This window comes from Necator americanus, chromosome V (genome assembly GCF_031761385.1).
Source record: "Necator americanus strain Aroian chromosome V, whole genome shotgun sequence".
Lineage (NCBI taxonomy): Eukaryota > Metazoa > Nematoda > Chromadorea > Rhabditida > Ancylostomatidae > Necator > Necator americanus.
In genome coordinates, this window is record NC_087375.1 from 26,059,176 (window position 1) to 26,071,337 (window position 12,162).

The following is a 12,162-nucleotide window of genomic DNA, read 5'->3' on the forward strand; positions in this document are numbered from 1 at the left end:
ATGGTCTTACTCGAAGTACGCTCTTCTATATTAAGAAGAGGGAGAGAGCTAACCTATGTGTCGAGTCAGTGGTTTGTTTTTTTGGTTTTCCTTCTCTTAAAAAAATCTGGTAGCAGCACGTTTCGAAACATCGACCTTGTTGTTGTGAAGACGAGCAGAACCGTCCTCATCGAGCCGCCCACTTACCCTAAACATCCAAAACGCGGAAATGTATCCATCAGTCCGGGCCGGGTCGAGATGGTGCCGGCATTAACTTGCTTGAATTCCACAGCCACACACATAGACCAATCTAACTGTCTAAGATTGCCCAGAAAACAACACTGCATTTTAACTTGAATGTTGTGTTTGGAAGAAGTCTCCAGCAGATGCAGCCGGCATAAACGTGTTGTGTCGGGTGACGCGTGCGTTTCAGGTGAAGGCGGCGTACCTAGCACGAAATTGATGTGGTGCGTAAAGTTCGGCTTGCAGATTGCGTGGAATGGGCCGTAGCTCCTCTCAATTCCTCAAAGTCTCGTCTTAAAAACAACACCAAAGCAAAAAACAAACTTCTTTAGCTCTTACAAGGTACACTAGAACGCGCACCCTTGTACACGTACCGGTCCCCTCAGCAGCACATTCTTTGTTTTTTTTTATTCAGAGAGAGCGACACTGAATTGTAGGAATTGGAATTGTGCCCCATTTTTCTTGAATAGGCTGTTGTGGACACCTCATCAATTTTCGACTGCTCGCTCGTGAACGCGGCTCGTGGCACAAGGCTGGCACGCTGGCAACTGATCTCGTAGGGAAGAGTGCCGTCTTACGCACCGTTTTTTTTTAAATGATGATTAGGGGAGCAAGTTTCCTTAATCTACAACCCGAATCCCACGTTTTCAGTTTTTTCACTGAATTGTAGGAATTGGATCTGTGCCCCATTTTTCGTGAAATTGTGCATAGTTGGCGTTCTTCCAAGACGGATTTAGGGATCCTACTATGACTACGATTATAAAAAAGGTAATCATACATAACTATAAGAAGAAAAGGAAGAAAAGTTCAATCCCTACGAACTGAAATATAGGGACCCCATCAGCAATTCCAATGGTACTATTGAAGACAGCACATTGTTAAGGCGTACTCCTATCTACGCACTACTACACGAAAGGATTAAATTCGGCGTAAAACGTGTTGTAACACGACGACGCGATGCGTCCTCGGTGGAGACGCCGACTGCGCTTCCTCTACAGTATGCTCATATAGTGGGGTCAAAACTATGTGAAGCGCGGTGCATCTAAATAAGCAGCTACGCTCGAAGCGGCACGGTTGAACTAACGGTTGGGATCGAACAGAGGGACCATTGGGAACTGCTGCGATGAGCGGTGCTAACAGGGGTTCCCGCTCGATTCTAACCCCTACGCTCTACCGCACCGCTTCGAGCGCAGTCGCTTATGCGACAGCATCGTCCTTCATGTCGTTTTCACCTTACTATACCTATAGGCACTATTCGATTGTTTTCATGTCTAGAATCGAAAAGCCTATAATAGAGTGTAAACCGCTGTACTGTCGTTACATTGATGATTGTTGCGCCATCTGCCCAGTACAGGCAGAATTGTACACGTGCTTCAAACTTCTCAATCAGCAGTATCCGCACATTAAGTTCACAAGGGAGCAACCGATATATGGAAGAGTAAGTGGGACAGAAAGTACTTAGACTGTGCTGCTCGACAAGGACGTCAACCCTCACGAAGATAGTGGAGGCCGGGAAAAGATTCCTTACGTATCATCAGAGCGGGTCATGAGAACGACGTGAGGGTTGTGGAAATACCACAAGCGAACCTCAAATGTCAGATGGTACGTAATCGTGCATATGAGCGAATCTGTGCAACTCCCAGCTCCCAGCTGCGTGGTTTGTCCACATGGCAGAGACGGTACTTGCATGGCATCAGGAGAGGTGGTAATCGTATCACGTGCAGGTGAAGATTACATAGGGAAAACCCAATATGTATTCGGGTAAGGAAGCATCTAGGTGGGCTCACAAACTCTAAACTATCCACACTACTCGGAGCACATCGCAGAATACGTAATGAAAACTCCGAAATAGAAGTAGAAGCTAAGATACTATCTTTCTGAGATCATAGCAAGCAGAACACTAGATGCATTTTTGATAACTGCCAGAAGTTCAAAAATGAGTAGAAAGGATGAGTTCATTGCGAACACAAACGAATTAGTTCCATTTCAAGATCTGTGCGGGCTTTTATCTGCGGGGAGGACCGTCCTTTGAGTTTGGCTATCGTTTGAATGTTTTCTGTAGATTGATGAGACGCTTGAGAGGATAAACCACTAATGGCTTTGAATTTCCAGGCTCCGACGATGGCGATAACGCCGAAACATTAGCTGTTAATAAAGATCAATACCAATCTTGGCCACAACTCAAACAAATGAAAAAGCTACGTATCCAATATACCAAGATTAAAGGGTAGTCGAATATGGAGAAATTAGAAAAAGCCCCGAGGACCTTGTTGCTGTCCGTGGAGATCGACCAGTGGCAGCCTCTACCGAGCGCTCAACGGGTTGTACCGATGGAACACGTTTCACGACTACTGTAAGTGAAGCGACGATGAAGTTTTTTGAGCCGGTTTTTTTTTCGGAAGTTTCGGTAATCACAGAGCTGTCATCACAATTAAACTGATCCCAAAATTGGTTGATTTTGAATAGCCAAAATGAACTAGAGCGTACTAGAAACTGCGCTTAACCAGACTATTTTGCGCTATATAGGTAGAAGGAACGTGTGGAACACCGCTCGCTGTGCATTGGTTAGAAATTTGCGACGGCAGATGACGAGCATCGAGAGCCTCTATTATCTCCTAAAGGAATCTAAAGAGAAAAGAATTTTATCTATTAGTTTCTTTCCATTAGTTGGTCTCTTCCGGCATTTAAGGATACCGCAAATCCGACGTATAGAGGAAATTCGCGAGAAAGGCTGTGTTGTGGATTGAGGGATCCGGGGTGTCTCCGCTCATCTTTCCCTAATCGTCGTTAAAAAAAGCGTGGAAACCGCTTTAGTTCCTCCGAGGAACAAAAAACAGCGGAGCTATCAGTTTACCAAAGAATCAATTTTTAGATTCATACGATTGATGACATGAAACCCCGTATAATGGATTTAATTGCTCGTGATGATTTCATCGAGGCCCTTTTTCCAGTCCTGTCTAAAGGAAAGGAGTGAAAGTTCAGCTTTAAGAGACTTTATTCTAATAATTTCGTCACTAACCCAGCAATATTTACCAGGAAACTCTTCAGGTAAGCATCCGATAAAGAGGTGAGACTATAATTGTTTCAAAACTTATGTTTAGTGTACGGGGCTGGAGTAGTGTAGCGATTACAGGTTCTGCCTCCTGTACGATCGATCGGAGGTTCGAATCCGCCTCAATGTTCACCAAGCCTTTCATCCCTCCGGGGTCGAGGGTTTGGTACCCGACTTGTCTGGGAGGGTAAAAACATTGACTTGGCATCGACTAGCCTCTGCAAGGCACTGTATAGGCCAGTTCTACGTTGGTGAACCTCAAACGATTCTGAATTGAAGTGAACATGGTGGCGCATCCCAAATGGACTGATTAACACTTTATCTTTTCATCCTTTATGTCCTTTAGTGACGATCCAGATCGTGGCAGCCAGCTGTCTCAATAAGCTTCGGGAAGAAGAAAGAAAACATCAATTCTGAACCAAATCTCCTACAAAACAAAGGAGTTCACAGAAGCATCTTTAAAGGCATCACCTTACGTATCTGAGGTGGTACGGATTTCAGGTGGACTATTCGTATACGGGACCATAGATTATGGAGAGAAGGTCCGTCCATTTCTTCCTCATTGCCGTAAAAAAACGGCTCGGCTTCTAGCGTTCCGGCACGCTACTTTCTGCAGGGAGTTCGATTGGAGCGCGCCAGCCGTGTGCACACGACGCATCTTCCGGGCCGTTTTTTACGCCAATTAGCAAGAAATGGACGGGATCACCTCTATACGAATACTCCACCTGAAATCCGTACCACCTCAGATTCGTGGGGTGATGCCTTTAATCGGGTATTGTAACCGGGCATATTATGATGCGTATATCAAATAAGGGAAACTAGTCTTGAAGAAGTTCCTTGAAGCTTCTCAAGCTTAACTATGTACCTTTTGGTTTAAGGAATCCCAATTTGTGAGCATACAACGTCAGGATTTTTTGATCATTCCAGCAAATATTGCGGTAATTAATACCGTGTAAGCTTTCTCTACCATGTTATCGAGTCGATGCGACTAGAAAAATTCAGAAAGGAACTAAGCAGTACTACTAGATCCTTTGCGGCTTTACACTGTTTCAACAAAGGCCCATTACTCTCACTGAATCCACTGACTCATAATTCACTGAATCACAGTTACCAAAACGCAAGCGTTTACTAGGATAATCGCATAAGTATACAGCACATGTATAGTGTTACTCATATACTTCTTACTACTGGTGCTTTTTGAAAATATGCCCCCGCTCCCTTTTCCTCCCTGTACTGACGTCCTACCGTAATCGAAATATTGGAAGATCGGAAGATTGCACATTGGAAATGATAGCTTATCAGCGAGCATGTTTAATCTCTTAAGCTTTGACATCTGGCAATGATGAGAAACAGAGGAGCTGGCCGGCAGTGATAAAAGATTAGTTGATGGTAAGATGCATGACTTCGCGCATTACTACTTTTATGAAAAAGTTTCTTTGTTGTTTGTTCTATTACTAGGCGATCCACAAGTTCGCATGTAGGAGTTTGTGCTCAAACATCTATTTAATCATGTTTTTCAGATGATAAAGCAAGTTTTAATTACTGCCGTCGTGGGAATTGCAGCCGGCAACAGTAAGCATGTAGATTAATTTTACTAGACCCGGACGTTCTCTCCTTCTAAACTGCTTCAGTATGCACTGATGACACCGGCACATGGACCTTCGCAATCGCTGAAGGCGTCACTGATTTTGCGCACGGTGGTGTACCGCTCAACAAAAGTTTCAACTGTTTCGAAGGTTGTCTAGCCACTGGTACAGCTGTTCAAAATTTCAAGGTAGATGCATCCAGTTGTTTATGGTTCAAACTCTGCCTTATTAATTTCTAGGTAGCCTTAAATGGTAGCACTGCTGTGTTGAAGGAACGAAAACTGGGTACGAAGGCTGAACGCCTAGCTCGATTACAGAAGATGAGAGGTGGGTAGTTCACTTTCTGATGGTACGGACTTCTTTAAATTCCTTTTCTCCTCCTTAGTTCTAAGGGCTGTTCTAATAGTGCTCCCATTTGCCGCTATTTTTAAATGTATTCAAAGTTCTTCTCTTGTAAATGTTTTCCTCTTGCCCGCAAGTGTCGCCGTATGGACTCAGTCAGGTGAGCGCGACGCGTCTGCGCGAAGCCTCATTCCCTGCCTATGGAGGATAAAGTGCACGGCGTTGATCATCCCCATGGGGATACGAACATGCGTTCGACTTCAATTTAAACACGTTACTGGCTAATGACTTGCGGGGACTATCCAATCAATGAAGTCAGTGTTTTTATCCTCCTAGACAAGCCTCGTACCAATTTGAAAGGTCCGGTTGGTAAAAGGCAGGATTCGAACCTCCGATCAATCGTGCACCCATTGCGGAACCTCTTACTCCTATTACCGACTGCGCTACCTACACCACCCGGACTTTGGGTAGATAATGTGATTTTAAGAGTATTTTTAGATGATGGCGACGACCCAAATGCCGACTCGTGCATAGATCCAGTGCTGCGTACTGACATTGCTAATGCTCTGAATAAGGTCGTGGATCACTCGTGCAAAGTTAGTCAGGAACCTCAATGACTACCTTTTTACTGATCTCAATCGCAGTACATTAGGGGATTGTGAAAACTCTGCTGTTCAACCTAAATCGACCTGGATGGGCTGTGAATTGTGTAGATTTCGACGAGATGAGTCTCGATGGCATTGTTGAGGTATATTACACATGTCGGGGCGCTGAAACAACCATAATGTTCATTTTTTCAGGATCTCAACTTCTGTGCATACACTGGTATCGTGCCACCACTTATCTTTGACATTCGACTTGGAAAAATTGACATGTCATAGGAGAACTCGATGACAAATGTCATCCGATATTATTTCTATTCATCAAATTTCATTAAAGATTCTTGCTCACAACGTTTCCATTCAATGTCGACTTAAATGGCATCAATCGATTCACTCAATGTAATCATCAAATGGTTACTAAATCTCATGATGCGAAGAACTTCTATGAGTGTGCTGCAACACACTCATTTTCTGAACTGAACACACATTCACGACTGAACACACACTCGTTCTTCCTTATGTTTTAAACGAAGCGAAGGTAGATAAGGTTCATTCAGCAGATCACAATCGTCGCCGACCATTTGCATAACCGGATCAAAACGATTTGACTTGTTGTAGAATTGCGTAGGTGCAGGCACCATTCATGTAAACACATTCCCTTAGAGACAACTGAACTCTGCGTACTGCTTAGTAAATTCCATGTGTTCCATGATCCAGAGCTCTATTAATTTTACTTCCTTAAAGACGAGTTTTTTGCTTCCCTTCTTTCTGGTTCCCTCGTTCGTTTCGTTCATCTTACTGTAATTGAAACTACGACAATTAGTCACTGGAAGTGACATAGCCGGGTTAAAACGAGATGGAGCAGGTGTATTTTCGTAACAAGCTGCGCTCGAAGTCTAGCTCGATTGCAGAAGATGAGAGGTGCGTAGTTAATTTCTAAGGTCTTGCTCTTCCTAAAGTATGAAAGCTGTTCAGACAGTGTTTCTCCTTTGTAGCCCCGCTATTGCTAAATGGATTCACCCGACTTTCTTCTTGCACGTAAGTATAGCCGGATCAAAACGAAATGGACGCAGTTGCGTAAGCGGATGCGCTTTAAAAATAAAAAAAAATAAAAAATAAAAAAATATCACCCCACGAATCTGGGATGGTACGGGTTTCAGGTGGGTTATGCCTGTACGGGGTCGTAGATTGTGGAGAAGAAGGTGATTCTCCATTGCTTCCATTGTCCATTGCTTCCTAATTGGCGTAAAAAAAAACGGCCCGGAAGATGCGGTTTCGAGCATTCCAGCGCGCTATTTCCTACAACGAGTTCGATTGGAGCGCGCCAGCCTTGTGCACGCGCCGCATCTTCCGGGTCGTTTTTTTTACGGGGGTTAGGAAGATATGGATGTAATCATCCTCTTCCCCATAATCATAATCTATGACCCCGTGCAGGCATAACCCACATAAAACCCGTGCCACCCCAGATTCGTGGGGTGATGCCTTTAAGTGACGCAGTAAAGCTAACGGTTGGAACGACTATAGCTTAGTAAGAGTAACAGGCAATTTCGACCTTCAACTTTTTTCATCCGGCAACGATGAGGAAGAGGAGAACTGATAAACTGAAGAACTCAGTGATAAAATGTTGGTTGCTAATAAAGCACATGATACCTCCTACATTACCTCTTGCATGGAAATGTTTTTTCGTCGTTTGTTATATCATTAGATAACCTATCAGCTAACAGTCGCACTAATAAGTTTGAGCACGATTAATGAAACTGTGCTTTTCGAATGATTGGGCTGTTTTTAAATAGAGCCATTGGAAGAGACACACCTTTGTAACGGTGAGCATGCAGATTAGTTTCTATTACATTGTTGGTTGTTTTCTTACATAAAACTGATAAAACTGCTCCACTATTCTCTGGGGCCACTGGTACTTAGATGTTTACAATTGCTGAAGGACTCGCAGCCACCTTAGAACAATGCAACAAATGGTGCGCTGAAACTCGTTTGTTGGAATACCACAGAACACAATTATTTCCACTGTAAATAAAAACATACGCTCATTGTCAACAAAGTACATTGTGTCACTATGCTTATAAATTTATCGCCAGCTCTGATTTATATCACTTTTGAGGCTACGCACTAATTTTGTAGATGTAAATTTCAGCGATAACAAAAAAAAAATCAAACTCGTGTCCAACCAGTGGATTTTTCCTCCGTTGTGAGCTGTTAATGGTCCAAACATTTGACCTTTTTCACGAATCTAGAGGGTCCTTTCTAAATGTTGGAGGTGGTTTCCCTCTAATATCATATTAAAGGCGCCACTCCACGAATCTTAGGTGGTACGGATTTCAGGTGGAGTGTTCGTATACGGGATAGGAGATTACGGAGAGTTGGGTGATACCGTCCATTTCTTCCTAATTGCCGTAAAAAACGGTCCGGAAGATACGGCTTCGGGCGTTCTGCCCCACTATTTTCTACAAGGAGTTCGACTGGAGCGCGCCAACCTTGTGCACGCGCCGTATCTTCCAGGCCGTTTTTTTACGGCAATTAGGAAGAAATGGACGGAATCACCTCCCTCTCCATAGTCTCCCATCCTGTATACGAATATGCTCCACCTGAAATCCGTACCACCTCAGATTTGTGGAGTGATGCATTTAACTGATACGTTTACGTTGAGGTTATTTGACGAGATAATTTTTGGCCTTACTACTACTTAGGTACCTTCGTTATTTTTAGTCGTTTGGACTTTTTCTAAATTCTTTTCTTACTACGCGATCTTCTCATTATGATTTAAAGGGCTACACTATTGGTGATAAATGGACTAACAAACTGGTGAATTCCTCACACCCACTCCCAATACCATCTATTATTGAGCTAGATAAGTTCCCTTTAGTTGAAAAAAATTATTTTTACGTCATTCTACGTCGAAGTGAGCGAGGACAAGTGCTGCATGCGGAGCTTCATCCACCTCCTACGTACGTCGTTGAAGTGGTCCTTGGTAGAGGAATGACATTTGTCTTCGAAGTAACGGCGTTAATTGTTCGTTTAAGTAAATAACTGACATATATTGCGCTAAAAGCACCACAGCAACGTACTTTCAATTCTGCTCAGCGCTTCTCTGTCGCTGATGACGATGACCGAAATTGATGAAATAAAATAAAATAAAATAAAGAATAATAAAATAAGTAAAATAGGCGAAATTTCTAATCAATACCCATCGGAAATGGAACATCTACCTCATCTGCAAGTCAGAAGTAGTGTGTAACGAGTGCCCAGTATGAAAATGACAATGAAAATCTTCTACATCTTTGTTAAATCTACCGACTACACTATTACAAACGCTCAAAAAAAGCAATTTCATTCTTTGGGAAAAATGTCTGGGCAGAATCATTTGTTCTACACAATGAAATTCTAACGTTTTAGAGAAACTCCAAGTTTCAGAAAGGTGCTTCAAACAACGACAATTATGGTGGTCATTGTGATAGAACGCTGCCGTGGCTCTTCTACATGTCCATAAATGTTGGAAAAGCGTCAGCGTCGAGCAACATTTGTTTTGTATTTCAGAGGTGGAACCAATCAATTTAATTAGGGGGAAATCTTTCATAAATTTCTCCAATTGGCCAGTTTTCAACATTTGTCTGTGATAATCATGAGATCACAGAGAAAGTGAGCAACCCTCTTCCGGGTTTATTATGGTATTAAAAGCTGTGCAAGTGGGCAGATCAGTGTGAATGAACTATTGATGTGATCAATTGTACACAAAATAATAAAGAATTTATTTCGAATTTTATCGCATGCTTTTCTAATTTTGAACCAATCCTGCAAACATCTGGAACTCGGCGTATTGTCCATTGATAACCTGAAAATTCTCGACAATTATGTACTGCTTTAATCTTACGAGCGCCATGATTTCCCCTGCCTTGCCCCAAACGAAGGCGCACCGCGGTCGTGAGGTTGGGTACATTCGGCGCCCACTACATCTCTTGACGCTTTTTGAAGGAGAAGAGATTACATTAGCTAGCATAGGTAGAGATTCTTGCGTTGCCTTCAGGAGTCAAAATACTTTGTTTGTGTTGTACCTTAATCATTACGTGCTGCCATGATCTGAAAGTCGAGTCCATTAAATGAACTCGCATGCAATTGATTTTGAAATTTTTACTGTTTTGTCCTTAATTTGCGCGAACTGTGAGTCTACAGTGGTTTTGTACTGCAAACCATGAATTTGACGATGTTGTGATCTCCCAACAAAAAGATGAGGTGAAGCGAGTAAGGACCCAGCCGCGTTCAATTCTCTCTGAAGAAGAAAGATGGTGTGGAAAACAGTCTTGGTGTCACATTTACAAGCGTACGCAACGCGTCTGCCAGCGAACGGTGACGATGCACCAGCGTTCAGGTCGTTCGACCCGACTATAATGGGTGGCTGCCAGCAGAGTTAAAGCAGTTCTAATCCTGAACACATCTATTGTTTATCCGTTAAATCAGCGATGTGACAGTATGATAGATGGCACATTCTCGAGCGCCGTGTGCGTGTTTGCAAAAGTCGATGCTTCATTTATGTTGTTATTGATTTTGGTTTTTTGAAACAGCGTAATAGTATCGTATCCACACTTCGGCGTTTACAACCAAATTAAAAATGCCCAGCAGGTTTCCAAAAAGTCGTTAATGTTAGGCACTGAGCTCTTAACCGTTGACCTAAATACAGTAACTGGGAGGGAGAAAAATATGCAAAGTCATAGCTGCCAGGGCGTAGCAGGGATGGGTGTTGCAGTTCTTTTGGCTTGGGCAGTTAGATTATAATGGGTGTTCATGGGATGAATGAGCGAACATTTTCGTCGATACAACCATGCCTGAAACGTACCTTATTGTATGTTTTCATGCAAAAGTTGGAATTCATATAAACATTTGAAGTGCTGATAATTGAAGGTGGCGGCCCCATCTGAAATACTTAGTTTTTTTTCTTTTCCTTTTCTTATTTCTTTCGTTTATTTTGCTGCCGGAGGATGTACCTGATAGACCAAATAAGCCCATCCTGGTTTGTTGATGTAGTAGTTGAGCGCTTCGGTGATTGTCTCCACGTCGCTATATTTTTGGAAAACACTGTCAGCCGTTGCAGCTACATTGTCATCCACACAAAATGCTGTAATAGAAAATGGCATATTTAGTTTCATGCGAAAGATTTGTTGCCTATATTTACTATTATCGCCATCGTCGATTTGTTTCGTAACGCCGAAAACCTTGAATATACGTTTCCCCTGTGCCATACGGTAACTTTTGACGGTGAATCCAGCTGAAATAATGTTCTTAATGTCGAAATGTTAAAAAGGAGAAGGAGAAGGTGAGATAGAAGACTAACGAGTTGTGCCATTGCTTGGTTGGAAATTCATTGCAGCTTTAATAGATTTTCGATCTTTGCAGTGAGTGATACACCAGTTCGCCCTGCAAAACATTATGGATCTTAAATGACTAATGATTTTTGATCTGTTCAGCGGACAAAAAAAAGATTCAGTCGTCATTCCTCCGGATGCTCCGCAAAACGAAGTCCATGAATATCAAGGATGGAGGAGAAAAAACAGGAGAATTTTGTAGCAAACGAAGAATCTGAATCAGCAATTATTTTTATTCGATCACCTGACGAAATCTGCTCCAGAGGTGCGGAACGTTGCAATAGGGACAGCACTTTCCACTATTTCATCGCCTGTTGGTCGATAATCACATGCTAAAAATCAAAATAAATTACTGTCGCACTAACCGGTTTTTCTTGGAATTTTCGTAGAGTGCGCATCAAACTATGTTCTCGTTCCCGTTTAGTAGAAAAAAAGTAGCACGCAACATTGAAATTGAACTCACTGACATCACCGCTCTGTGCAAAGATCCCAGTTAAAACTGCAATTAAGATCACTATCTGTTTCATCTGAAATCGTGAAGTCATTACTCAAGCTGATTTCACTTTAAAAGTGGTATAGATCCACGATTTCCTTTTGGGCAAAAGAAAGGTTTTGCTAAACAAGGAATAGATTCGAAAAGCCTTGAGGTTTTGAATTATGGTCTAGCAGCTGAAGAGTGCGCAATTATCAGTACTTATGCTATCAGGACTCCTCCGGCATGGTGGAAGTTAATCGCTCTAGATATGTCTCCTTCTCTCCTTTCAAACTTTGTGCTTCGTATCAGGGGGGAAACTTCCCAGATAACCGAGGAATATTATCATCACTTTATCTTTTGGATCAATTGTATGCATCGTAGATTACAATGCTTCCCGAAAAAAGGTCCCGGCGAATTCTACACGAATGCCTCCGGGACATAGCGTGCCCAGTGGATATGCCGGCGGATACGCGAACATACCTTGACGACGTCACGCTCCAGTCGTTCATAGAGA

General features: G+C 42.6%; 2 protein-coding genes across 3 annotated transcripts; one reads left to right on the forward strand and one right to left on the reverse strand.

Moving 5' to 3' along the window:
• Window positions 1-55: 55 nt before the first annotated feature.
• RB195_015242 (uncharacterized protein) lies at window positions 56-6,083 on the forward strand (the record flags this gene model as incomplete). Of its 2 annotated transcripts, none has more annotated exons than XM_064205860.1 (7): window positions 56-64; window positions 4,795-4,846; window positions 4,906-5,048; window positions 5,100-5,187; window positions 5,701-5,798; window positions 5,855-5,950; window positions 6,003-6,083. In XM_064205860.1, the coding sequence occupies 7 exons, from the start codon at window positions 56-58 to the stop codon at window positions 6,081-6,083; spliced, it is 567 nt and encodes a 188-aa protein (XP_064061740.1). The 2 variants fall into 2 exon arrangements, with proteins under 2 accessions (XP_064061740.1, XP_064061741.1); XM_064205859.1 differs by lacking the exon at window positions 56-64 and adding an exon at window positions 1,490-1,660.
• Window positions 6,084-9,591: 3,508 nt separating this feature from the next.
• On the reverse strand, window positions 9,592-11,700 carry RB195_015243 (uncharacterized protein; the record flags this gene model as incomplete). The annotated part of the gene is made up of 7 exons (XM_013445819.2): window positions 9,592-9,648; window positions 10,648-10,725; window positions 10,796-10,926; window positions 10,984-11,076; window positions 11,143-11,225; window positions 11,418-11,505; window positions 11,637-11,700. 7 exons carry the CDS (start codon window positions 11,698-11,700, stop codon window positions 9,592-9,594), a joined length of 594 nt encoding a protein of 197 aa, XP_013301273.2.
• Between the last annotated feature and the right edge of the window lie 462 nt (window positions 11,701-12,162).